Source organism: Nyctibius grandis, chromosome 16 (assembly GCF_013368605.1).
Source record: "Nyctibius grandis isolate bNycGra1 chromosome 16, bNycGra1.pri, whole genome shotgun sequence".
NCBI lineage: Eukaryota > Metazoa > Chordata > Aves > Nyctibiiformes > Nyctibiidae > Nyctibius > Nyctibius grandis.
In genome coordinates this window covers 10,431,064-10,458,808 of record NC_090673.1, presented here as the reverse complement: position 1 = coordinate 10,458,808, position 27,745 = coordinate 10,431,064, and the positions used below count along the sequence as shown (strand labels likewise).

The 27,745-nt window shown below is 41.1% G+C and overlaps 1 protein-coding gene across 1 annotated transcript in view; it reads left to right on the top strand.

Moving 5' to 3' along the window:
• CDK5RAP2 (CDK5 regulatory subunit associated protein 2) overlaps positions 1-27,503 on the top strand; it is an 86,419-nt gene extending 58,916 nt beyond the window's left edge. The window contains 13 exon segments of the mRNA XM_068413882.1: positions 2,911-2,959; positions 4,186-4,367; positions 5,511-5,636; positions 11,420-11,536; positions 13,057-13,246; positions 13,462-13,583; positions 14,965-15,213; positions 16,870-16,953; positions 17,076-17,335; positions 19,752-19,898; positions 21,892-22,030; positions 25,628-25,674; positions 26,861-27,503. Coding sequence (XP_068269983.1) covers positions 2,911-2,959; positions 4,186-4,367; positions 5,511-5,636; positions 11,420-11,536; positions 13,057-13,246; positions 13,462-13,583; positions 14,965-15,213; positions 16,870-16,953; positions 17,076-17,335; positions 19,752-19,898; positions 21,892-22,030; positions 25,628-25,674; positions 26,861-26,920 — 1,772 coding nt within the window. The 3' untranslated portion in view covers positions 26,921-27,503.
• The last annotated feature ends 242 nt before the right edge of the window (positions 27,504-27,745 follow it).

Genomic DNA, 27,745 nt, shown 5'->3' with positions numbered 1-27,745 from the left:
AAGAAACTGCAAGGAATCCTGCATTGGACAGTTGGAAGATAATACCATGGTGATTTGCACATTATTGATACTCCTGTAGAAATGACACAAGGTAAATTGTATGCAGGTGTAAAATCATCTGTCACTGGATGCACCAAGAAAAAGAGCCATAAACTTTATAGAAAAACCCACCCGAATGGTGCACATAGAAAATTAAAATAAGGGAGGAGAAAGGGAAAATCTATTTGGTTAGAAGGCAAAGAAGAATAATTTCTTTCAGAGTTTTGACTAGCTCGTGAATTTAAGAGACTGTGGTATTGCAAATCAGTGTGTATTTCTGTAGGGCATAATAGTAGAACAAGAGCCTCCTGAGCTGGGGTCCTAGGAGAAGTCAGCCAAAGAAGGTGTTGTCCTGGTGTTAGAGAAAGCAGAGTGCTGAATGGAGTGTATACCCAGGAAAACAAGGCCAAGGGCCAGGTCCTACCCTTGGGCCACAACAACCCCATGCAGCTCTACAGGCTGGGGGAAGAGTGGTTGGAAAGCGGCCTGGTGGACAAGGACCTGGGGGTATTGGTGGACAGCCGGCTGAACATGAGCCAGCAGTGTGCCCAGGTGGCCAAGAAGGCCAATGGCATCCTGGCTTGTACCAGGAATAGTGTGGCCAGCAGGACTAGGGCAGGGATTGTCCCTCTGTACTCGGCACTGGTGAGGCCGCACCTCGAGTACTGTGTCCAGTTCTGGGCCCCGCACTTCAAGAAAGACATTGAGGTGTTGGAGCGAGTGCAGAGGAGGGCGACCAAGCTGGTGAAGGGTCTGGAGGGTCTGACCTATGAGGACTGGCTGAGGGAACTGGAGCTGTTTAGCCTGGAGCAAAGGAGGCTGAGGGGAGACCTTCTCGCTCTCTACAACTACCTGAAAGGAGGGTGTAGTGGGGTGGGGGTTGGCCTCTTCTTGGCAGCTAGCAACAGGACTAGAGGACACGGCCTCAAGCTGCACCAGGGAAGGTTCAGGTTGGCCATTAGGAAAAATTTCTTCATAGAAAGGGTTATTAGGCATTAGAATGGGCTACCCATTGGTGCAGTCACCATCTCTGGAGGTGTTTAAGAGAAGACTAGATGTGGCACTTAGTGCCGTGGTCTAGTTGACACAGTGGTGTTAGGTCAAAGGTTGGACTCGATGATCCCAGAGGTCTCTTCCAACCTCGTCGATTCTGTGGTTCTGTGAAATACATACCAGTAAGCAAAGCCCCTTTAATTATAAGTGAGAACTGGCATATTGTGTGAAAAATGGGAGCTTACACATCTGAAAATGCTCTTGTCCTTTTACTGTTTATCCCAGTTCTCCCACCTATTGTTTGGCAAAGCATTAAGTTGGAAAGGCAAAGCCTTAAACGTCTTAAGAAGTGGGACCATACCAGAGGATGTATTATTCCTGACATTTCTTATTATTTTCCTAAGAGACCTGCATCTTGCTGCCAAATAGTCTCGCTGGTTAAGAAAAGCACAATATCTTTCATAAGAGAGCTAAAATGCAACCGTGTTTTGGAAAATGAGCATCAAAATTGACATTTGTCACCTGAAAGAAGAGTATATCATGCATGTTGCCTTCAGTTTGTAGTTTGAGGAAAGTTAGCAGCAGAGCAATGGAAAAGGGATGGTAACGTGAGTGAAATTCAGCAAGAAAGACCTTTTGCTGTTGTCGCAAGTGTTGCTCTTTCTGACCCAAACAACCAGCAATACTTCCACAGATATCAGCTGCAAAACTGACGTCTTCAGCGAAACACTTGAGGTGGCCTGAAATAGGGACCCTGACCCCTGCATCTTCCTGAAATTGGCTCTGGAAGATCACTTTGTTCAGGAACATTCGGGCCCAGCCATGCAATGATCTGTATTCTGCCTTTCATAAAGATAGTGGCAGCATGTTGCAGTTTCGATTGCTCCTATAAAGGAGTTGTATATGAGAAAAAGGTATTATGGCCAGTGTGTCATAAAAGATTGAGTGTATTCAATGCTTCCAGTGGCTACAGAGAGTCCTTGCATTACAAATGAGAAGACTGTGTAGTGAATAAACATTAAATGCCTTTAAAAAAAATCCCCAAACCAACAGATGGTATCCTATATACTATGAAAAGTCACTGACAACCAAGACAATTCAATATATCTAACACAATGGTGTTGCATTGAATCACATATTAAACTAAAATGATGTTTGTAGGGTTATAAAGAACATCCAGCGTACTAAGAATTGACTGTAAAGCAGCAGCATAAACAACCGTCTGTCTCTGCATTTCCATCCTGACCTTCAGTGCATTCCCCTGAAATTTCAGCTGGGCTACTCTTGCCTGCTGCTTTTGCTTAATTGCACAAAAATTTTAAAATATGGGGAGCCAAGGTGACACCACGAAACTCTTATTGCCTTATTCAAATTAGTGTCTGAGTCCAGGTCTCTTGCACTGAGTTGTGCCTGTGCTCACACACTGTACCGCTGAGAATATTGCAGCCAAAATCCCGCGTGTGCCCCTTCATCAAGGATCACTGCTTGGCCTGATTCTGGGTGGACAAAATCCAAGTGCGATGGAATTGTTTTTATATAACTTTTATTGATGAAGTAATGGCATGTACCTCTAATCCTTTTGCCATATAGCACAATATTTTACATCTATATGCTAACTAAAACACCAAGGCTGTAAAATCTGGCACCTGGGGTACCTAGTAATTTTTTTGGAACTCCAGAGAAAGCTATTGCTTTGTTGCTGGGTTATAAATAGTTCTGCTTGTGTACAGCATTTGATACTGATACAGCGTGTTGAGTATCTGTTGACTTCTCTAATTTCTCATTAATTTACTATTCTATATTTAAATAGTTTAAGGTGGAGAAGAAAAAAGTATAATGCTCAATATCTGTTTTTAATCAGATATTTCTGCTTTGCAGGAGGATCAATAGGTACAGAAGTTACTGTACTTTACGAATTAGCTCAAAGGTAAGAGTGCAATTGAATGTTGATAAGGACGCTTCATGTTTTGTAGCGCAACTTACACCATTTTGCTTTTTGGGAAGGCTTTGCTTGCGTCGCCTGTTTCATTAATATCTATTTTGTTGATAAAATATCCACAGAAAACAGGCTTTTTCCCCACTTCTCAGCAAATAGCTGAGATGCTGAGAGGAAGCATCACGCTATCAAGATTGTTCCTTTCATAAACAAAACAAACCCCATGTGGCATAATACACTGTTGTGTAGGTTCAGATATTATCCTAATTGTAGCTGCTAGGAGGGATAGTCTGCTCCCTTTCTGTTTCCGTGACCTTGGGGCTGGCTCAGGATCACTGAAGTACAGTGCTGTTGAACTTCAGTCTCAGAACACCCTTACGCTGAAGGTGAAGAGAGCAGGTGTTGTTATGCTGCATATGTTGGTTTTATGCCAGCCTGAGATTCTTCTGTGCTACGGAAATCCTCAGCTGCCTGTTGAAGGCAGCTCGAGGTCCCCTTAACGCGAAGGTGACTACCTGGCGGCCCCTCAGTTCAAGAAGGACAGGGAACTGCTAGAGAGAGTCCAGCGCAGAGCCACGAAGATGATTAAGGGGGTGGAACATCTCCCTTATGAGGAGAGGCTGAGGGAGCTGGGTCTCTTTAGCTTAGAGAAGAGGAGACTGAGGGGTGACCTCATTAATGTTTATAAATATGTAAAGGGTAAGTGTCATGAGGATGGAGCCAGGCTCTTCTCAGTGACATCCCTTGACAGGACAAGGGGCAATGGGTGCAAGCTGGAACACAGGAGGTTCCACATAAATATGAGGAAAAACTTCTTTACGGTGAGGGTGACCGAACACTGGCACAGGCTGCCCAGAGAGGTTGTGGAGTCTCCTTCTCTGGAGACATTCAAAACCCACCTGGACGTGTTCCTGTGTGACATGATGTAGGTAATCCTGCTCCGGCAGGGGGATTGGACTAGATGATCTTTTGAGGTCCCTTCCAATCCCTAACATTCTGTGATTCTGTGAGGTCCATTGATTATTCCTGCTGACTTCAGTGAGGTCTGACTTCCAGTCTTGATGTGCACCCCTGATGTATAGGGATTAGTCATGTTCTGTCGCATAAATTCACTTGCTTTACCTGTGTCCTGTAAATTTGACACCATGCTCTCTGTTCATGCTTCCGAGGTAATAAAATCGTTTTTATTTTTTAAAACGTTTTGTTTGGCACAAAAGGGATAATGAGAAGAGCACCACAATGTACCAGCAGCTGAAGGATGAATCACCTGTACCATCTGCTCTTCATAGCTTGTCTGACTTTGATTTGTCAGAAAAGTCCCGTGGATCACCTGAGCACAGGCATGACCTCGAAGGACAGCATGGCACACTGGTGCTTCTGCCAAACAAGTTTCCCCCAGGTAATTTTTTTCCCACTGAAGATTCGCTAGATATTGGGAAAATGTGATAAATAAGACACAAGGGAACTAATTAAGAAATAATGAAGAATGTTTGTCTGCTTCAGCTTTCCAGTATCTTGCGTAATCGTTGCAGTTTCAGTACTAAGGCGTACAGAGATAACAACAATTTGAACTACGTCCTGTTGGAAACAGAATTAACTGTGATATTTTGTGTCTTTGTTGTTTTAGACGATCATCTTTTACAGTACTCCAGACGGTCTTTAAATAGACAAGTTATAAGGGGAAAATAGACAATTGTCAAGAGATTATTACATTGAAAAAGAGAGATTTTCTAATCTTATAAAAGCCAGTGTTGTATTTCCTTTAGAACTGTAGGCGCTGCATAATTAATAAGTGGTGTCATGTTTGACCTGGATAGTTTTCACTAAGCACAAGCGATGCTTGCAGTAGTTTGTTATAGGCAGCGATGAAAATTTAATAGCTGAGCTAGCACATACTGTTCTGGAGAAAAATATTGCAGAGTAAACCAGGAATGTATGACATGGATATACTGACAAATAAGATAGTGACAGTTAGAACAGATAAGTTCCTGAGTAAAGCTGAAACTTACAGCCAATGGAAGAAAAATTGTAGACCGGCAAAGCAAGAAGGAAAAGGTACAGTAATGAAACTTGATAGAACAGATTTATTTATTATGGTATGCATTGTGTGAGTTGAAGTCAAATTTATATCTGAGTTCCTCTGGTAAGCTTTGTATTGTTATAAGGAAAAATGTGTACTATTGGTGTGCCGAGCCTGAGTGTGAGGCTGCATTGCAGAACTTCGGATCCATTTCGCAGATCGGGGAATGTTTTAACTAGATAAAATTGTTATCTACTACAGTTTTGTAAGAAGAAGAAATTCAAAAAGTCTTAAAACTGGACCATTGTTTAAGTTACAGTGTAGAGTAGGAGTTTTCACCGAATGCATGGTTAGGGCACTGTAGAAAAAGACTGTTGTGGAGTCGGGTATTTAATGTCTGCCATTTTGAACAGCTCTGTATCATTTTTTAGTGTTAACACACGTTGGATTTTACAGGAGTACAGAGTATAGAGGAATACAGTCATTTACTCTGAGTAAGAAGTGATCTCTTGGTTTATTTAGAGTTATTAATGGAGCATCTGCAAGAAATTCGAATCCTGAGACAACGTTTAGAATACTCCATAAAAACTAATGAGAGACTGAGGAAGCAGCTTGAGAGACAAGTAACAGACAAGGAACTAGATCAAGGTAAGAATTTATTTCATGACAAATTAAATTCACCTTTCCTGCTTAAAGCCTGAGGGATCAAATGCTGCTGGAAATGTGCTTTTTTTGAATAAACCACATCCCTTTACAGTTGGAAAATGAGGTGCCTTTCCCTGCATACTGCTGCCTCTTGAACTTCAGCAGCAGACACAGCTTTTCCACACTTGTAGAGTGGCATAAATACAGATCTAATGTGCCTCTTCCTTGAGTCCATTGCTTGAAGTGTATCTGGTACCAATGCACAAATCTTTTATGGGATACAGGTACACCACACAGCCTCAAACCTGCAATTGCACATATTGCTAAGAGAACAGGGCCACCAGGTAGTTCTATGACATTTGATGATACCATGGTTGAATTTCATCCGGAGAATTGAAAGACCTTTCTAGTTCTGTTATCAGCAAACAGACTATTTTGGGTGGTTTTTTTGCCTTTGGGATATCATTATTATTATCATGGTCTTGGATTTTAAGATGTCATCCTCTTTTAATTCTCTGCCATGTCCAGCCAGGGGCAGTTGCAGGAGAGGAAGCCCCTTTTATCAACATAATTTCAGTGGGGCCTGGGCCCAGTATGAGTAGAGGAGGAGGTGCTTTGCTCTAGACTACATTGCTGCTAGTGATCTCAAGTAGGAGTGCTGTGGAATTAGCTTTCCTGTCCCCACACTGTGTGTACCGGGGTGGTCAGTACAGCACCACTGCTGACAGGACTGTTCTGATGCCTGCTCTGGAGTTTCATAGCTGCTTTAAAGCCAGCTTGTGTTTACATGCAGAGACCAAGTATCTGTAAGACAGAGCCTAGGCCGTGGTGTTCAGCTTGTCATTTGAATTGATCGGTGTGATAAATGTGTTCTACCCAAAATGACATCGTGAGTTTTTAATGAGAAATACCTGACAGTAACTGATGGAAATTTTAGCATAGAGTTGGTTTTCATTCCAAACTCTAATATAAAGCAGTGGATGAAAAATACTAAAAATAGGTATGCAAATTCAGAGTCACTGCTCTGTGTTGCTAGTGTTCAGCATCTTTGAAAGCCAAGCTCGGTGGTGCATTTAAAACTTTGCACAAGAGGGTAGCCAGGCTTTCACTAAGGATGCTTTTGTAGCACTTTTTCAAGCACACCCTACCAACATACTTTCCCACACTTTGCTCTGTTCTTGCTCTCCTTCCCACATTTCCCCCATAGGACAATTGATTAATATACAACATTACTCAGAGTGGAAGGAGGCAATAAATACATATGTGCTTTCCTTTTACTCAGTTTCACTAATATTGACATTAGATTCATTATGTTTTACAGCATCCCCATGATCCACTTGTGTTGTTGTTTAAATGGAGACTACCTGCAAATGGCAGTTTGCTTTCAGGAATAATTTACAGTGATGGAAAGGTGTATAAAAAGCATCCATTTCATTCATGAAGTATTTACGCTGCTGGAAAGGCATACTGTTCTCGTGAAATAACCACGCTGAAACACTTCCAACTCTTTTACAGCTTCATAAAGATTCTGGCAAGGGCATCCATTAATGCAGTGAAAGTATATTTTCTTTATAAACTGTCTTATGCCTTCCATCTGTCTTCTTGTTGCCTTAGTGCATCTACCAGTGCATGGAGGAGAAATTTGGAAAAGAAGGGAAAAAAAGCAACTACCTGTTAGAACAGCTCCTTTTTGTTACTATGTTCTTCCAGTGCTTCATGTTTCTCTCTATTTCGAAGACCTCTCTCCTGTTATCAGACATGTGTATTCTCTCTTCTAGTAACAATGCTACTGTTTTTCCAAAAAACAGATGGGCTCTTTTTAACTTTCAGTGTAAGAAGTTGTTCCTAAGTGAAGTTGAAGCAGATTTCAGCTTTGGGACATAATAATTCAAAACAATTTTTTACTTTTAACTTAATATCCTTAGTTCGTTTTCCTTTAAAAAAAAGCCAAACAAGTTGTAACAGACAGAATTGTTGATGAGAGCCTGTTAAATTAATGTGATATTGAGCTGTTTGTTCAACCAAAGTTAGTGCATAGAATTATTCTTGTCTGATTAATATTATATGGATGTATATACACACATCTGCCCACTATTTTTGCCATGCTATTTTTAATATTTAGGTTTTCTAAGTATTTAAATGCCTCTGGGCTTCTAGTAGTCTATAAATGACTCAAGTGCTGGTAATGACTACATCATTACTATAAAGCTGAGGTTTGCAGTGCAAGGAGAACTAAAATAATTGCTTCAATCATTTCAAATGTTAGGCTTCAAAATAAAATCAAAGGTTTCATTTTGAGTTTTGTGGGTTTCAAATGTTATTAACAGCAGTTAACATTAAAAAGTGGTTTTGTTTGCTTTTTTTAACCCGTAAGTAGCTAATGTATCTGCTCAGACTTATCTTCAGCTTTAGTATGCCGTTCTTTCGCTTTACCTGGGAATGAATATTTCCTTCCTTTTGCTCTGGTTTTCAATAATGCCTGTCTTTCACTCAGTGTTTCCTTTGAAACCTTCGAAGTACGCTTCCTTAGCACTCCCTTTTTCAGCACAAAACATAATGAAAACTCAAGTGTATGGCAATTGTAGGCCCTGACGCTCCGCTTTGGTTAGATGGACCTTTGCATCTATGGAGAGCGTAATTGATGTCAGCAGGGCTCTGCACAGAAGTAGTAGTCTCAGTAGTGGGTCAAATTGCAGGATTGTGGCCTTATTACCACTGGCTCTACATTATCCCTTATTATGTAAGATAACTAGTAGTTATATTCTAAAGCCTTTCAGTAGGACTGTGATAGCATAACTTTTCAAACAGGATAAAGCCGGGTGATGGGCAATAAATTAAATTAGAATCAAAATGAGACCATCAAGCATTGCCACTTCAAGTTGAATTGCTTTGTTAAAATCTGAAAGGAGAAAGCCTTTTGAGTTCACATAGCTACCTCAACTCTTTAACATATAGATAGTAAAATGCCATTAGTGGCAGTCTTCTAGAGCCTTTGAGTCTTTGAGTAACGACAAGAGGTGCATATCATGGCACACTACATCCCAGTTAGGTAGTGGGTAAAAGCCTCAATTGGGATTACAATAAAATGAGATTACTCAGAGGAAGTGCAGCACATCAAATTGAATTGAACTGCCAGAGCTGAAAGGCATCCTCCTCATATGTTCAGCTAATTTTTTTGCCAGCTGGTTATTTCTCTATTAACCAAATAGTTGACACTCATGTAGTTATCTCAGGCTTTAAAGTGTAGGAGATACTGGGATAACCAATCAACTGAAAAATACTTTTAATAGCAATGTTAATTCTGGTGGGTCCTGAAGTGTTTTACTGACTGTAAGCAGGTTATAAAGGGCAATAACAATTACTTGAGTTGCATTTCAGAGGCAGCCACCTTGAGAGAGGAATGTGGCACTTTTCAGAATGTACTGTAACATTGCTCATAGCTGTGGGATGAGTAGCATAAATACAGTACGTTATGAGGATTACCTAGACTGGAATTTGACTGACTGGATAAATGATTTAACACTTACATTCATACAACTAGCGATAAGGTCCTCAGAGTAGGATTCATCACCCTTAAGTTTCTAAAAGTTAGACATCTAAAACTGTGCTGGTTACCCAGAGCTTCTCATGGAGGCACTGGAGAGAAGTACGTCTCTTCGGAGGACAGGCCATCTCATCCGCAGAGAGGTGTGTAGAGGATACATCGAATGAGTCCCTCTCTGGAGGTGCCTGTTTCTCCCCGTAACTGTTGATGGTTGATCAACAACTGGCTCAGTTATCTAAATTTTAGATACACGAATTTAAGAGGGATGAATCGTCATCCCTGTGATCATCACAGAATCACAGAATGTTAGGGATTGGAAGGGACCTCAAAAGATCATCTAGTCCAATCCCCCTGCAGGAGCAGGATTGCCTACATCATATCACACAGGAACGCGTCCAGGCGGGTTTTGAATGTCTCCAGAGAAGGAGACTCCACACCCTCTCTGGGCAGCCCGTTCCAGTGTTCGGTCACCCTCACCGTAAAGAAGTTTTTCCTCATATTTATGCGGAACCTCCTGTGTTCCAGCTTGCACTCGTTGCCCCTTGTTCTGTCAAGGGATGTCACTGAGAAGGGCCTGGCTCCATCCTCATGACACTTGCCCTTTACATATTTATAAACATTAATGAGGTCACCCCTCAGTCTCCTCTTCTCCAAGCTAAAGAGACCCAGCTCCCTCAGCCTCTCCTCATAAGGGAGATGTTCCACCCCCTTAATCATCTTTGTGGCTCTGCGCTGGACTCTCTCGAGCAGTTCCCTGTCCTTCTTGAACTGAGGGGCCCAGAACTGGACACAATATTCCAGATGCAGCCTCACCAGGGCAGAGTAGAGGGGGAGGAGAACCTCTCTTGACCTACTAACCACACCCCTTCTAATACACCCCAGGATGCCATTGGCCTTCTTGGCCACAAGGGCACATTGCTGGCTCATGGTCATCCTGCTGTCCACTAGGACCCCCAGGTCCCTTTCCCCTGCGCTGCTCTCCAACAGGTCTGTCCCCAACTTATACTGGTACATGGGGTTGTTCTTGCCCAGATGCAGGACTCTACACTTGCCCTTGTTATATTTCATTAAATTTCTCCCTGCCCAACTCTCCAGCCTGTCCAGGTCTCTCTGAATGGCTGCGCAGCCTTCCGGTGTGTCAGCCACTCCTCCCAGTTTTGTGTCATCAGTGAACTTGCTGACATCATAAATGGGTTCTCAGTTTGTACTCAGCAGCAAAGATAGTGCCTCCAGCCCAGCCTTATGCTCTAGACTACTGGGGTAACAAATGAATTACCAGTCTATTTACGGTAATATACTTTGCTATTTACGCACTTCAAGAAAGATGTTGAGGTGTTGGAGCGAGTGCAGAGGAGGGCAACCAAGCTGGGGAAGGGTCTGGAGGGTCTGACCTACGAGGAATGGCTGAGGGAGCTGGGGGTGTTTAGCCTGGAGAAGAGGAGGCTCAGAGGTGACCTTATTGCAGTCTACAACTACATGAAGGGAGATTGTAGTGAAGTGGGAGTCGGCCTCTTCTCCCAGGGAACTAGCGATAGGACAAGAGGACACAGCCTCAAGCTTCGCCAGGGGAGGTTCAGGTTGAACATTAGGAAGAATTTCTTTTCAGCAAGGGTTATTAGACATTGGAATGGGCTGCCCAGGGAGGTGGTGGAGTCACCATCTCTGGATGTGTTTAAGAAAAGACTGGACATGGCACTTAGTGCCCTGGTCTAGTTGACAGGGCAATGGTTGGACTCGATGATCCCTGAGGTCTCTTCCAACCTGGTTGATTCTGTGATTCTGTGATTCCTGCATTAACCACCGAGGATTAGTTGGTAGAACCTAGTGGCCCTCTTCAAAGGTGTCGTTAAATACAACAGAGTATGAACAGAGCAAAACTGAAATATATGGTAAACCCTCCTACAGTTTGCATTATTTTCAAAGAATAGCAATGTCACAAAATGCTCCTGCATTTTGTCCTGTTGGAATTTTAGCTGATAGGTAAAGCCTGCCAGGGATAATTTTGCAGTTTTGGTAATGGCTGCCCAGCAATGAGAGGTACTTGTGGTGCAGGGCTTTGGATTACTTGGCATTAACCTGAACTACCTTTTAGTCTGTAGGGATAACCTTCAAAATATATAGGGGAGAAATATCTTTCATAACATGTTTTTCTGCAATTTTTAAAATTGTTCTTGTCTGGAAAGTTTAATCTTTAATGACCTAGAGATGACTCATAAATCATCTTTTATGTATATATTTATAGGTTCTGCAAACATTTTTATCCATGGCTCAGAGCAGCGTAATTCCCTGACTTCTGAAATACATTTCCTGAGGAAGCAAAATCAAGTCCTGAATACAATGCTAGCAGAAGGATCCAGAGGTAAAAATGTAAAACTGTGCTTTACAGGAGTAGTCTGCAACTCATTCCGGATCAGAAAACAATAAAATATTAACAGTCTATTCATTAAACTGACTTAACCATTCTTCCCACCCCTGAAATTCCATGCTCAACCACAAGCATTCAACCTGGGGCTAACAATGATAAAGGAGCAGCCATAATGCTCCTTCTTTCTGTTTATTTGTAGCATTTTCCATTTGATATTCACTTTCATTTCTCCATTTTTCTTTTTGCATTCCTTCCTTTTTATACATTCTTTTTCCTCTTCCCCTCGTGCCTTTTATTACCGTTTCCGTGCTCCTTTTTTACGCATGTTTCTATTCTGAAGCTCTCCAAAGGGGAGCAAACTAATTACTCTTAGGTTCGGAAGTCTGCGACAGAGGCTTGACTGGACAGGCCAAGTCCTCTGCTTTTTGGGAACGCTTTGGAAGAGAACAGAAGTGAGGGAATCCATTTGGAAGTATTTGTAATCTCTGAGATTAATTTTAAACTTTCCTCATTTTCACACCTGTGAAGAGAGAATATTAAAAGTCTTCACTCTTCTTCCCCAAGAAAACCAGCAACTCACCAACTACGTTCTTACACGCAGCTTAAGCCACAATTAGGTCCTAAGTCTCCCTATTTTCAGACTGTTCGTGTAGAAACACTGATGCTTCCTCCAGAGTCATGTATTCTTTCATCTCTTTTGGTGCATCTTGGTGCTTATCAGTTTGTTCAAGTTCTACTTTTTTAATTAATATATTCCCGCTTTTGTTTGTTTCCATGGTTGACAATATGATCTGGTAGTATCAGGGTTTCTTTTTCATAAGAACCATGATGAACAGAGCGTTGTCGCCCTTGTGTTTTAAAATGATATCAGTATCTCTGGAGTTTGTGAGCTTCTTTTCCTTTAATTCCTGGAAGTGCTAGAGAAAGAAAAGCCTCTTAGATACCTCCTGCATGTTTTGGTCTCAGGTGCTTTCTGTCTAGTCGTAGCTTAGCCCTTCAGTAGTGTAAAAGGCTGATGATGCACATTTTTAACAGCACGTAGGGATTTCCATTTTCTTAGCTTTCAACAAGACTACCGAAGATGAGGGGATGATTTTCTAACTGTTGGGAATGGAATCCCCTCGAACAATCCTACTGAGTTCTTTTCTTCCTAAAGAGAAGTCAGCTCCGTTATTTTGTGAGGATTGGCGAAATTCATGTGCCTGCGTTGGGACCCTGCAGACAGTAGTTGTTGAATATTATCCTGACCAAATTCCAAGAGGTGTTGGGTGCATTTGGCATATAAGGCTGTACACAGGTTTGTGTTGAGCCTTTGTGAGTCCCGGAGGTTAATGTTGCACGTTACAGAAAATCCATCTAGCAAAAGTCATTAGAAAATTGAAATACTGAAATCCTAAAACTCACAAGAGCAGCTGTTATTTTCTGGCAGTCTCTGAAAAAGCTGGTTTTGTTAAAAATCATTGCTTTAGTGGGTTGTGGGCGTTGCAAATACCTTGTGTTTCTTCTTGTTTCAGATAAACAAAAGGAAAATGAAAAGTTAAGAGAATCTCTTTCTAAAAAGAATGCAATCATTGAGCATCTTCGTGAGGATTATGAATGCATCAAGAAAGAAAATGAAAGGTTGCAAAAACAAATTGGGCAAAAGGAGGATGAAACCAGATATCTGACATGTCAGGTTTACAGCAGTCGTAATGAATTAAACAGGTATTGATTCTGTCCACATTTAGACATTCATTCAGAGAAGGCAATTATCAATGTGACAAGCATGTGTTTAGCCATAGCCTGTAAAATTAATGAGGTGCATAGACATATTCAAAAGGCAAGGGAAGAATTATGGAGGAAAGAAGAATGGATTTTAGATTTTGAAACAAAAGGTAAGAATTTAACTTTTAACTTAGCCATTTATTGGGGCTTAACAGGTTGCAAACAGAGATTAACATAAAGCAACATCAGCTCTCTGAGAATGAGAAGTTCCTGCAGTCACTCCGAACTGAGATCAAGGTTTATGAGAGGTTGGAAGAAGCAAGAAGGAAGACGACAGGTATAAATGCACAGTTATTTCTATACCCTTAACCCTTGCAACCCTTCCCTCTCTGAATATCATCTTGTCAAAGGACAGTAGGGCTAGGTCACTGTTTCTATGTTTCTACTCGCATCTGCTATGCAAAGCAGAACTGACAACTTGGTGATAAAATGCTGCTTTTTACCCAGGAGTGTAAGTGCGAGGTTGAGATGTGTATGTTCTGACTAGGCACACCCAAGTTTCCTTTATCTTTTTAGCTAAGCTGAAAACAAATACTGAAGATTCAGTGGCTCAGGCTGGATAAGCTTCATGGGAATCTTAGATATTTACTTGTCATCTAAATACATGCTGCAGCATCCTCACAGGTAGTGCTTAGTTGGGTAGCTTGTGCTTTCTCTTGTCTGTATGCGAGGGCAATGTCTTCTCCCTAGGGCTGGGGAGAAGTGCTGGCACTGCTTTCTGAATGAGACTTTTAATAATTTCCTGTCCATTTGTCTGTCTCTGAAGGTGAGGGGTAGTTCTTTCTACCCTTTTTAAGGAAGCTGTGCCACCACATAGCTGTTGGTATGGTTAGGTCACAAAGTGGGATGCTCTTCATTGCTGCATACTCGTTACAGGATCCAGCAAATTTTCCATTGGAAGGTCTTGTAAAAGTTCATTTTTTTTCGTCCTGCTACTTGAAGTAATATGCCCTGCCGTCACTATTTCATGCCTGGCTGCAGCAGAAGAGCCCTGTTGGCATAAGGCTTTAAGCCAAAGTTGGCTCAGGGATGGAAGTGAGTCTCCTTGCAGAACTGGTAACGTAATTAGAGAGCAGCAGCACCCTCCTCATGCAGCTGAGCCCCTTCCCACTGGCAGGAGAACAGTTTGATTTCAGCATGAAAGAGTACATGGAATTGTTTGTGTACTGATCTCCTCCCATGAAAAGACGACCGCAGCCCTTGCTTTTTTCAGGTTCAGATTTGTTCCTCTGGTTGCCAGGTGATCACTATTTTCTTTTTTCTTCTGTATATAAAATTAAACTCCCAATTCTACTCCATCCCTCCTCCGCACTACGACTTTACCCATTCCTTTTTGTTTCCCCAGACTGTGCATTAACGCACTTCAAATTTTGTAAATCCGCTTCATTCTCTTTTTATTATATTTTTTTTGCTTTTGGCATGAGACTTACTGGCTTTTATGGACAAAGTGAAAAATAATTTTCGACTCTTTAAAACTTTCGAGGGTAGAAGCGATTAAGACATGCTTTTTTGTCAAACCATTATCTTAATGCTGTTTGTAGTTAATTCTAAATATTGAGGATAAAGCTAGCTGTAGTTTACTTGCTCAGCATTCTGAAAATGGCTAATATTATTTTAATTGATAAAGGTGTTAAGTGTTTCTTTTGAAATTGTCTCAGGTCCCAGATGCGATACATCAGAAGAATTCCAAAAAGATCAGAATAATCCACTTTATTTACATGAACTATTGACTGAAATACAGAGTTTGCGGGTGCAGCTTGAAAGAAGCATGGAGACAAACAAAGCTTTGCATGAAAAATTACAGGAACAGCTTTCCAAAGGAAAGAGAGAGGAAGTGGGATCAGTGTCAGCTGTGAATCTCAACTATCTTTTCAAACAAGGATCTCAGCATTATGCAGGAATGAATGGTACTGTGCCGTACGTGCTTTTGGTATGCTGTGGAACCTGTGCCTTGTTCTTTAAACATGCTCTTAAAGCCTTATACAGCATCAACTGTACGTTTGGGAGCTGCCCATCAGCCTTTCAAATCCCTTTCCTGTTAGAGCTGTTAGTGCGTGGGGAGCTCAAATGCACACAGCACTGTTATATCCTCCAACTCTCCCTCCCTTTTCATTCCAGAGCAGCATTTGCAGACGTTCTCGGGGATGGAAGGATGCCTACATTAAATTGCCGTGTATTTGCTTACCTGGGGGTTCTTTTTTTAATGCAGAGCTCTATAGCATTTGCTAAGGGTGACGATGTATTACTCAAGTATCATCAATAAGTGCACTAAATGGCCTTTGTGTAAATCAATTGTCCCCTTTTTGCCCTTGAGGAATATATTACCTTTATTTCAATCACTGTTAAGTGATACTGTTTTAGCAAATCAGGGAAAATGTAGTGTTTACACTCAGGGTTAGATTATTGTCCCAGTATAGATGTACATGGGATACAGAAGGCACAAGAATGTTCTTCCTTGCTGCTAAAGTACTCTGCATAGTAACAGCTTTCCATACTTACAGCTTGAAGCCACCTCTCCTACTGCCTGTACAGGTACACATCAGGTAATGGGAAGCAATAATAATGGGGCTTTTTGGGTCCATACACTTCACCTGAACACACATACCTAAACCTTATGCACTGCACAGAGCAAGCAGCACCAGCCAGAGCATTAGTGTGAGAGCTCATGAGACACAACGGGGTTTTTTACCACCTTACTTCTTTTGTGGGTCCATCATGTCCAATCAGAATCATACTTCAGATGAAGTACATAATGAGCATAAATCTGTGCTACTCTGTACAAGTAAGAAAGATGGGAATGTAGCAAATAACATTTATGGCTTGCTACCATTCTCTGTGTGCTTTATACTTGAACACTAAATTACAGTCATGTACTCCATATGGGGGTGGGTCCTTGGGGCCAGTCATGATCAAGTAGGTGTGGAATGGGGAACCTGTACCACCAGTATCTCCAAATTACATTTGTTCCTGGTTAGTGTCTAGATAGAATCCTTGATGTTACTTTTGACCTGCAGCAGTTAGAGTAGTTAGGAGCTGGAGAAGCTCGTTATTTCTTTGAGAAAATGGTGAATATTATAATAGCTTGGTTTGATATGGACCAGAAAGACTCCTTGGAATGTCAACAGCTGAATTTGTTAGTTTTCTAGATGGGCTGTGATTAGCCTTTACTCATAGGTATTTAGGGAGTTTGGAAGGACTGAAGAGGGGTGATATAGATATGACCTAGCTATGGTATAGCTGTGGAGAGTGTCGTACTTTTTGTGGAATTAATGTAAAACTTAGATTTGTTGATTAAATTATCTTCATTAGGATGTAGTTTAGATTTTCTGACTATGACTTGATTTTGGGAGATATCTAGAACTTTGGGTAGATGCTAAAAAGATTAATGTAGGTAAATATTGGAAGGTACATGGCGTGGTACTGGAAAATTAGCTGTTTCCGTGCTTCCTGACTCCAAGTGCAGCATCAGGAAAAAAAAATGAACAGAAGTAGAGCTGGGAAGTTTTTCTAATGCATGTTAACTTCTACTGATATACTCTTCCTTGTCCTGTTTTTATGTATAGAAAATCTTTGCAAATGCCCTGCTACCAGCAGAAACATTTGTGAGCTGCAGAAACATGGAAATTGCATTTCGCTGGCAAAAACAGGTACATCCCAAAGTATCTTCAACGTGTGTGTTATCCGTATCCCAGACTTGCTGTTTAAGAGCAGTCTAGTGTCAGTTAGTTCTACATGTAAGGACAAAAATTAAACTATTTTTCTGTCCCAGGTACGCACTCAGCCTCTAAAGACAACTTAGACAGCACTTCCCATTGCAGTAGCACTTCATCTTCCAGTACGGCATGTACCCCTCGTCTGGTGCCTGGACATCGTATGTGGGCAGACAAAAACGGGCGCCACGTTCTTGGCTTGATTGAGGATTATAACGCTCTGCGGAAACAGATTGCAGAAGGGCAACAGGTTTTAGCAGAAATGGAGGTTTCTTTAAGAGAGGTCACTGGTGTGAAACTGCAGGAGCCTGGAATAAAGGTAAACAGTGAAAGCTGTTAGAGGATGGCGAGCTTTACCTGGAGGTGCAAAATGTCTAGGTTACAAAAGCAAAGAACTAGGTTAGTGGTGCAGCAGGCACCATTGACTGAATAATTCTGGTGGGACACCTCAACCTTGACAGTCCAAGTCTTGTCTAGATGCAGGCACCTATTTGTGATTCTGGGTTAATGAGGCTATGGATAAATTAGTTAATTCTGGTTCTTTAATAAGCAATCTCACTTTTACTTGCAGCTTGAAATGAGGTGAAACTACTTGCTTTTACTATGGAAATTGGTGATTGTTACACTGGTAACGATAAAAAAGCCAAACAAAACCAACAACAAAACAACCCAGATAAAACTCTAAAATGCTTTAGAAAGGGCTTGAACTAGGGGTGTGTATCAGTAACTAAGGATAAAAATAATGAAGGAGATTTTCTCGTAATGAAGGCTTGGGATAAACCCAGGAAATAGGAGACAGTTAAAAGAAATCTGATGTACAGCTGATAGAGTTCCCCACTTGTATTCAGCCCTTTAGTAACACCAGGTGATAACTGTACATTAATGACTGCTGTATGCTAATGAAGGTAGTTTCATATTAGGGAAGCTTTTTAATATTTTTCCACTTCCTGGTATCAGTTTAACACTTTAGCAATATCAGTAGGTGGTCTAGAAACTTGAGTATCTCATTAATGATCAAATACTCTCTTTTAAGACATAGTGTATCATCCTTTCTGCATCAGGTAAGAACATGTTTTACCTTGGTCAGCCCTGATTTGGTCAGGCAGTTGCACTAGATGATTGTGGTAGGGCCTTTCCAGCTGAAAGTAGTCTGGTCTGGTCTGGTCTGGTCTGTTCTGACACAGTGATACCAAGTCGTGGTGCTCTTGCTGTAGTCTTAAACATAATTCTTAAACCAATGAAATGTTTGCCTTGTGTTGAATAATGTCAGTCCTTTTCCTGTAGAATTGTGAGAACTAGTGTTTACTTGTGCTAATTTTTTCTTATTTAGTATTTTTAATTCCTGGATGCAGTTAATGATAGCATATTGGGGTGGGTTGAATAAGACAAATCTACCTACAAGCTTTAACAAAAGGGAAGGAACAATCTGTACACATCCGTGGCAGCTAATAATGAGCTAAGAAACTTAAACTGCAACAGGAAAGCTTGGATCAGGCATTTAAAACATGCCAGTGGTAAAAATAGTGAAACACCAGAATGGAGTGTGCTCAGAGACACTGTTACTGGAGGCACTTTTAAGAACAGATTACGTGAATGTTTGAAAAATTACATGTAATACTTTCCTGCCTTGGAGTGGGAAAGTAAACTAGGTGACTGATGAGGGTCCTTTCACCCCTGTGATTTTATGATAATATAAATGTTGTAAAAAACGTTCTCTGTGCTCTTCAAAAGCCAGAAGGTCTTAACTGCATGGATAAATTTGTGCTACTTATTTTTCTAGTCACAATTAGTAAAGCTGTTGAAGATGCTGTCTTCAACAATTCTGAAATTCTTTTTGTGATATCACATGTGTGCTCACACAGTAAAGTGATGTCTGAATGACACTTCAGACTCTCTGAAGTATCATATGTTTTCAAATGACCTAGTTAAGACACTGATAGTGACTGGAAAACTAATCTCTCTGTTAAGTTTTTAACTTGTTTTGTTGGTGTAAAGATAAAAGCAGTAAGTTTCACAATTTGCAGTTTCCTGTCAAGCTTTGCATCACTGAAGTTTCAAACTACTTAGCAAATGGGATATTTTATGTGACAGGAGGATTCTGGTTAGCTAACAATGCTAAGTATATTCAAATGATATGCTGCATGGGGCAGGAATTGTGAATGCTTTTCTTTCATTACCCTTCCCCCTTCTGTATCACCATTGCTTTGGTAATTCATTTGCTCCCCTTGCATTCTTTCCCTCCTTTATTTCACATTTATGCAATTTCTTCGATTTGGTTTTCTCATCTGTCAGCAGAGGAAAACATTTTATGTGTGTCCTGATAGTTATTTTAGCATTAAATGGAACAGTTTAAAGGGTCTGCTAAGGAAGAAACATCTATATTGCTTAAATTGATGTCTGTAATCATTTGACTTTCAAATAACATGACACAAAATACAAATGGAGAAAGAGAGAGTTGCTAATATTACCGTGTAGCATAACAAATCTCGTAAATCTAATCTATTATTAATCATGGTTATTGATGAGGATAAATCCCCTCCCTTCCTGAAATTCTCAGATAATGCATAATTCACCAGTCTTTGTAAACTAACAAATTAGCTTTTGTGACACACAATAGCTGTGTACATCATCTTAAATATGAAATCGTACCAACTGGATTTAAACCGATAATTAAGATTATATTTTCATAATGTTTTAAGCATAAAATATAACATGTCCCTAATCCTGTGATATAGGTCCCAGACCAGGCATCACTGCCTAGCTTTGCCACAAATATTCACACAGTACAGCAGATTTTAGAAGAAGCTGCACGTTTACTGAAACTTCTCTGGAGAGTTTCCCTTCCACTGAAAGCTGTACACGGTACTACTCAGGGCACTCAGGTACTGTTATGTTTCATTTTGGGTTTTGTGGGTTTTGAGGTGTTTTTTTAACTATTGTAGTGTGCTAGGGAAGATGCACCAGTTAGGAACATGTCACTTGGGACAATCTTTTGAAAATCGTGAACGCAGCATGCCCAGTCCCTGGACACGTGGATTCAGTTAGCTCTCATCACTGAAGGCTAAGGCTGAACGTGTGCTGGCTTTTTATCCTGATCATATTGTATACCAGGGTGTTTATTTACAAAATACTTTCTATTAAAGATGTAATCTGTAACCCTGTTACATGATACACAACCTAGGCAGATGGCAAACGTTCCATTTCAACAAGGAAAGGTTTGGACTCCCTGTTACAGAACCAAATTCAAATTGATTATGTATATACTAGTGTAACAACAGAAACTTCAGCAACTTTAATGTAATCTGAGCTACATTTTCCTTCTACGTTTTTAATGTCTAAGCTGTAAAATAGGATGCTTTTTTAAAAGTGTGACAAAACCCCGAGACAAGTTCTGTAACATCTTAACTAAAAAGGATTGCATTATGCAAATGAACGGAAGGAAACGGAGTGAGGAATGAATTTTCTATACTGTCATAGTACCACCACTCAGTAATGAAACTGCTTCAAACTCTGGCTTTAAAATAAATCTAAAGTGTTTTCACTGAGGTTTTTGCATGTGTTTCTTAAGGAAGGCAAGATATTGCTGGAAAAAAAAAACAACTTTAGGAAAGTAAACATTTTATATGTAATTTTAATAACACTTTTGTTGTTATTTTCTAGCATCCTTAGATGTGTAAAATCACAAAAGCAGTAAGAATGAACTGTACTGTCTAATATACTTCAGTGGTGTTTCAGATCCCTATTTGGGATGTCTTGACAAGTGTGTATACTTCCATTTTTATCCTTATGTGTATGTTCTATATAGACAGCTGTATGCTGGCTTGGGCTTCAGTATCTGAACATATACACACACACACAGGTCTTTCAGCATATGTGTGATGCACCTAATGCTTTACTGTCGTACTGATCTAAGCCTTCTTGATCTAGACCAGTCACTTCTCAAAATCTGACCTCAATGTGTGTGGGATCTGAGTTCCCACGACTGCAGCTAATTAGAGCCTAATAGAGTGTTTTCTAGAGTTTGCTGTTCAGCATCCTGAGATCTTAAGGATATTAGGTTGCTTCTGATGTCTTAAATGCAGTATATGAAAGAACATCTCTTGAAGCCTGATTCTAAAAGATAGTGAGCATTCACTGCCTTCTCTTCAGCTCCACAGAAGCTGTGAGTAATCAGCCCTTCTGAAGAGCTAAATGCTAGGGGCATATTCCAGAAGACACTATTATTTAACAAGTGGCACAACAAGAAGAAAAATGTACAAGCTTGAGTTTGCATGAGGATCCAGATCAGTGGCTACTCATAGTCCTGTTTTAAAAGATACTAACCATAACTTAGTTGAAATTCATGGTGAAAACCGAACCTTGAATAATGATGCTGTCAAATAATTTTGCAATAAAAGTGTCCCAGTCATTTGTACGGTGCCTTTCAGCCCTTTGATAAAGGCAGCATCAGCTATTAACAGAACACTGGAGAAGGAAGCTGGAAGCTCTGAACCTGGCAGACAGGATATTTGCTGATCCCATAGCACTGGCCTTTGTTATATTTTCTAGTTGAGGGGGAAAAAAAAAAGAAGAGAGGAATGGAAGTTTAAAAACAAAAATAGGCGCTGGTGTCAAGACTTTTCTCAGACTAACAGAAAGATTATTTGCACTAAGAGCCAGCTAAGGATTGTAGTTGCCTCTTGGCAGTTTCATAGAATCCTGTGTCATTGGGGATGTGAATGTGGAAGGACAGGCACTCAGTGATGTTTCACTCCTTTAAATTGTTCGTACTCTAAGGAAGCTTGAGGGCTCTTGTACAAAAGTATTTAGCAATTAACAATGTACCAAGTACTTTTATATAATGCTTTAATGTAATATTTTCTTCTCTCAATTTAGGACGAAGGAATGAAAGAAGAAATATTTAGATTACGCAAGAAACTGTCCGAGCAAGAGAAGAAGTTACATAGCATGGTGAAACGCTTGCACTCCACAAACCAGCTGAAGGAAAAGATGGAGAAAGTCATCATTGACCAGTGTGAGTGTGTGCTTTATTACTGGTTCTTTATAGGCTCCTGCTCTTTTGCAGTTGCTCTGACTGGCGTCACCGTGCACACTCACTTGTTAGTGACGAACAGTTCGTGAGGTTCAGACTGTACAGAGCTGATGGAGCCTCATTCAAATGGAAAGAAGTTGCCCACTACAAAAGGCTGCATAGAATAACATGAGAAGCAGTTCATGGTTTTACACATGAACCCACTGATAATGTGTCAGTCCATGCAGCTGCCACTAATTGCCACTAGTTACTGGGTTTATTCCATTTCAGATACTGCCATTCCCCAAGTTTTCTATCCTACAGCAGTTCCTGACAGAGGCAGTTGCTGTTGCTGTTGACCATTCCAGCCAAAGTTTCTTACATTATCCTTCTCAAAATTGTGATTTTGGCTCAGTCTTGATCAATATGGAATTAGGCTTTTAGATTTTCTGAGGTGCCTGTCTGGTGCATGTACTGGACTAGATAGCTGAATACTGGGAAAAGCCAAAGCAGCAGCAAAGGAGATGTGTCAGCGCTCTAGACCAGACTGAGAAGTGCAAGAGAACAGAAGGCTCAGAACAAGGGAAACAAAAGCTTACTCTGAGTTGTTTTTTAAAGAAAAAATAGGACATGCTGTGAAAAGATATTTTACCCTTAGGAGCCATGTCTAGAAAATTACCTGGAAACATGAAAACAAGTGGGACGTGGGCTGTATTGTAGTTGTGTTAAGCCAGGTGACTGGAGAGAGTCCGGCGAAGGGCTACAAAGATGATCAGAGGGCTGGAGCATCTCTGCTACGAGGAGAGGCTGAGGGAGCTGGGGCTGTTCAGCTGGAGAAGAACAGACTGAGGGGGGGATCTTATCAATGCTTACAAATACCTCAGGGGTGGGTATCTAGGGGATGGGGCCAGACTCTTCTCAGTGGTGCCCAGCACCAGGACAAGGGGCAACGGGCACAAACTGAAACATGGGAAGTTCCATCTGAATATGAGGAAAAACTTCTTCACTGTGAGGGTGCCAGAGCCCTGGCACAGGCTGCCCAGGGAGGGGGGGAGTCTCCTTCTCTGGAGATATTCAAACCCGCCTGGACTGACCGTGTGCAACGTGCTCTGGGTGACCCTGCTTGGGCAGGGGTTGGACTGGATGATCTCCAGAGGTGCCTTCTAACCCTTAACCATTCTGTGATTCTGTGACTGTTCAAGAGATCCATCTCTTCTGCTTTAATCACTCATCAGAAGAGATTTGAATGGAGCTGACCTCTTCTCTGCCTTCATGCTATGGCAATATGTAAAATGTTACACATCATACAAAGTTATGAAAATGACCATAATTCTATAAGTTACTCAAATCATTTAAATGCAATGTAGAGGAATAAATGTTATATTTCTCCATGTGATTTTTGTATCTAAGGTACATAGATCTTCTGCCTGCAGATTATTTTTTTTAAGCATTTATGGGCTGGTTTTTGGTCAGTTCTTTAAGAAATGTTGTATTAAATGATGTACAAGTTACTTATATTAAATCCGAAATTATGTTTTGTTCAGGTTTTAGAGTTAAATAGCTGTTTGGGGTTGTCATATAAAAATCAAAGCTATTTTATTATGTCTGTCCAAATAATATCCCTGGGGTGGATTTACTGGTTTAGTTTGGTCAGTTCCTAGTTCCAGTGATATCTCAGACACACTGGGTAATTTCAGTAGGGCTGGGCAGAGTATAAATCCGCAGAGATTTTACTTTTATGGCCAAAATGTTATCCCCATAGCCATTCCACCCAGTACATCTCCCCCTTATTTTGCTCACTCCTTTTCAGAGCATTCAACCTCATCTGAACTAGGTCTTAATAAAATGAAGCCTGTGTTTTCTGAAATCTCCCTAATGCAAAGTGCTGCCTGGCTAGCAGCAGCGTCGCTATTAGCATCACATCCTCTAAATTCTCTTCATGTACTGAATTTAATATTTTTGATTTAGAAAAATCTAGTTTGCCAGATGAAATGAATTTACTAGCAGAGTTCCTCATGAGCAGAGAGCGCTGTGCTACACAGAAAGACCTAGATACGCTTTCCTCTAAGTTTCATTGATTATGGGAATTATGGATGTCACGTTACCTTTGCCTTAAAGAGCAATTTCAGAAATGTTTCTAAATTCCATCTGTACACAAACTCCTGACCAAGCATCCAACAGAACTGGTGGATCTCATGAAGCTGCTGGATTTTGTTAGGATGCTTACGCTTGGTTTTTGTTATTTCTTCCTTTCTCCTTTTGCCAGTAAGAAAGCAAAGGCATCGTAGTCGGTGACCTGCCTGCCTGCACTCTCCAAACGTCCTGCTAGCTGCCCACTCCGCTGAGGAAATGCAGGTTCCCTCTGTTATTTACCTGAACATTCCTAAATATATTTAGAGGCAGAGACTGGAGCATTCTTGTGGCTCCGAGTCTTCTGTGTGCTTTCTCTGGCGAGCGAACTCATTGCTTATGAACCTCATCTGAACATGGAACAGTGCAGTGCCAAATTGCAGTAATCTGCCAAGGGTGTAATTATCTCGTGACAGCTCTACCCTTGGAGTTGTTGGGTTCTTATTATTGTAATGAAAAATCTTTATTATGGCTAAACTGTTTATTTTTGAGACTGGAATATTAAATTGGTACTCAGGGATGGTATTTTTCAGCAGTTATGGAGCTGACACAGATTAGAGGATCCCATATTTAACCTGACATTTCTAACTGTCGGTGGTGGTTGGCAGCATCCCCTCCTCCGTTCACAGGTCTCGTGCTGTCCCCACAGCAAACTAGCTGGATGAATAGAGACAACTTGGAACCCTCCAGAGCAAGCCACTGACATGATTTCCCTTAAGCATATATAGGTTGCTTCGTCCTTGAACTGCTGGAGGAGCTGGCTGCCATCTGTCCTCTTCCCAGCCCATCGCCCCCCATAACCTCTTCACTGCACCATCTTTCTCCCCCTCCTGCTAACCTCATCCCTGCCAGTCCAAGTAGGCTACCTACCAGATCAAATTGCACTCAGATCGTGCACCATCTCCCCTTAAAATTAACAGAGAGTCTTCCTTTGATGACTTAGATCGAGGGAACCAGGTCGTCAGTATCGCAGGGGGCTGTTCATGTCTGTGGTGTTAATTGCAGTGATGAGCTATGTTAGTTTCACACATACAGGAGAAAAACTTTAAAAACATTTCCCTGATGTTTCGATCTCAAAAGCAGGTTGTGTGCTGGATGGAACATAGGCTGGGGGTAAGGAGATGGCACTCTAGTGCTGGCACTGCTTCGGGCCTGCCCTGCGGTCCTGAGCGACTCCTCCTGCTCTTCCCTAACTCTGCTCGTCCAGCCTTGCCCCTGAATCTGGGGTTGTTGCAGCTGGAGGCTTGTACCTGAGCCTGAGCTTCTGAGCAGGGCTGGGGAGGGAGGAACAGGTCTGGAGTTTGGTGAGTAAGAAAGCTGAGGTGGTGGTGGGGGGGTCTGTATGATTGCCTGGTCACTGCCCATCTTGTAGATGTGAGTTCGTACGGTATTTAATATTTGATTATAAGGCTTGAATACAGAGAATATAGAAAGGCTGTGCAGATGTTTTAATCTCCTTTTTCTTTCCAGTGGTTTTAACTCATGATGTCTTAAAGAAGGCTAGAGGAAACCTGGAAGTAAGTAAAATTCTTGCTTGCATTTAATTCCTTGGTATATATTCATTAGAAATATGCATTGCTGTGTCAGTAGCATTTTGCAGAATTAGTCTGATTTGCTTTAGGTTTGCTACCTCATCAATCTGGGTGACAGCAGTTTAGTATGATAAATATTCTGCAACGTTTGATGTTTAAATTAGAGTTTTATGACTGACCACATAAACAGCTAAACCCTCTCCTTTCTGATGCTTTCCCCAGATTAATATTCATGTCTGTCATCTTCCTCCAGTAGTTTATTTTCAGCAGATCACAGTGCAATAACCTGCCTACTGAGCAAGTTCACAAAGGCACCCTTATTTAAAGCTTGTGTATGTGTTAATAGCTGGTGCTGCTTTTTTTTTAACTGTAGACCAATGGGCAAAGCTTTTGCAAACAGCTATTTGCTAATGCAGTGTATGCAATTAGTTTGAGTGTTTGAGTAATCACTGTTCAGATTTCATTTCTCCCAGAAGGTTCAGACTTCACTCCCAGAAGGATGTAACACACTTCTTGACTCCTAAATCCCATCCTTCTCCTCACACCACTCCACTCTGAATGACTGCACATTCCCAGCCCCTCCCTTAAATTCTCCCTGACCTTTTCCGTGACTCTCTTCTCCCTTACCCCATCAGCAGGGCCTTCCTCAACCCTTCCCCATGCAGCTCCTGCCCTGTTGGCTCAGCCCTACTCAAGGTAGAAAGTGATGACCAGTTTAATTTGAAGATTTGCTGAACACAGCAGCTCGTATCACAACTACCTGAAGGGAGGTTGTAGCACAGTGGGAGTCGGCCTCTTCTCCCAGGGAACCAGCGATAGGACAAGAGGACACAGCCTCAAGCTTGGCCAGGGGAGGGTCAGGTTGGACATTAGGAAGCATTTCTTCTCAGCAAGGGTCATTAGCCATTGGAAGGGGCTGCCCAGGGAGGTGGTGGAGTCACCATCTCTGGATGTGTTTAAGAAAAGACTGGACATGGCACTTAGTGCCCTGGTCTAGTTGCCATGGTGGTGTCAGGGCAATGGTTGGACTCGATGATCCCAGAGGGCTCTTCCAGCCTGATTGATTCTGTATTTGCAGATCCTTTTGCAGCATTATGGCCCAGGGGTAGGGACAAATCGTGTGCGTTTGAAGTACTGTAAGATAGTAATAATTAATTGCTTTTCTAACCAGGTCTCACCAGCTGAGAATCAAAAATCACCTTCCTGTACCAGCAAAAAGAGGATTCTCTGAAGGAGAAGGTTCCACTAATAAAAACTGGTCCTGTGACTGCTGTTTGCTTCTTTATGCCTTACTATTTATTGATGTAAAAATGTTTGTTTAGCTCTTTTAATGGAATCAACCTTTGACCAAAAAAAAAAAATTAAAAAAGACAAAAAAAGAAATCTTTTGGTAATAACTTATTTAACAATTTCTGTAATGTAAAAGATGCTTTTTAATATTTATTACAGAAGCAAGGTACTGGAGGGATTGAAGAAAAATCCAGATTTTTTTTAAAGTTGGCTCATTTGAAATTTTATATTTGTACTTGTGTTATAAAGCTTTATTATAGTCAAACAGGTCCTGAAAGAATCAAGAACATGATCCACCTTCCAAACTGTATCTTCACTGCTGAAAGAATGTAGGTTAAAAAAAAAATAAAATTCTGCCAGTTGTCATTGTTTTGTAGCAATGTGAGAAATGTTCAATATTTTAAAGCATTTTAAACATATCTGGAAGATTCTTCTGGAAGCTGCCTGCTGCTGAGCTTTCTTCTTGCCCTGTTAGAAGCTTAGATTGATGCGAGGTCTGAAAATACTACTTAAAATCAGACAATTAAAATGAAAAATGATCACAAATGTGTTTGTGTTATTTTGCTGGTAAGAGCAGACTCTGAGCACTCACTGACCAATGCAGCCACCTCAGAGCGTTTGTTTCCTGAGGTCACTGAGATGAGTCCAGTCCTTAGCGGCAGCGTTGTCAGGTACGGGGGGAGCGCTTGGCGTGGGCGTGTTGGAAACTGGCTTTCATGAAGCCATAACTGACTGACACCTTGCTGCTGGCAAAACGTTAGTGTCA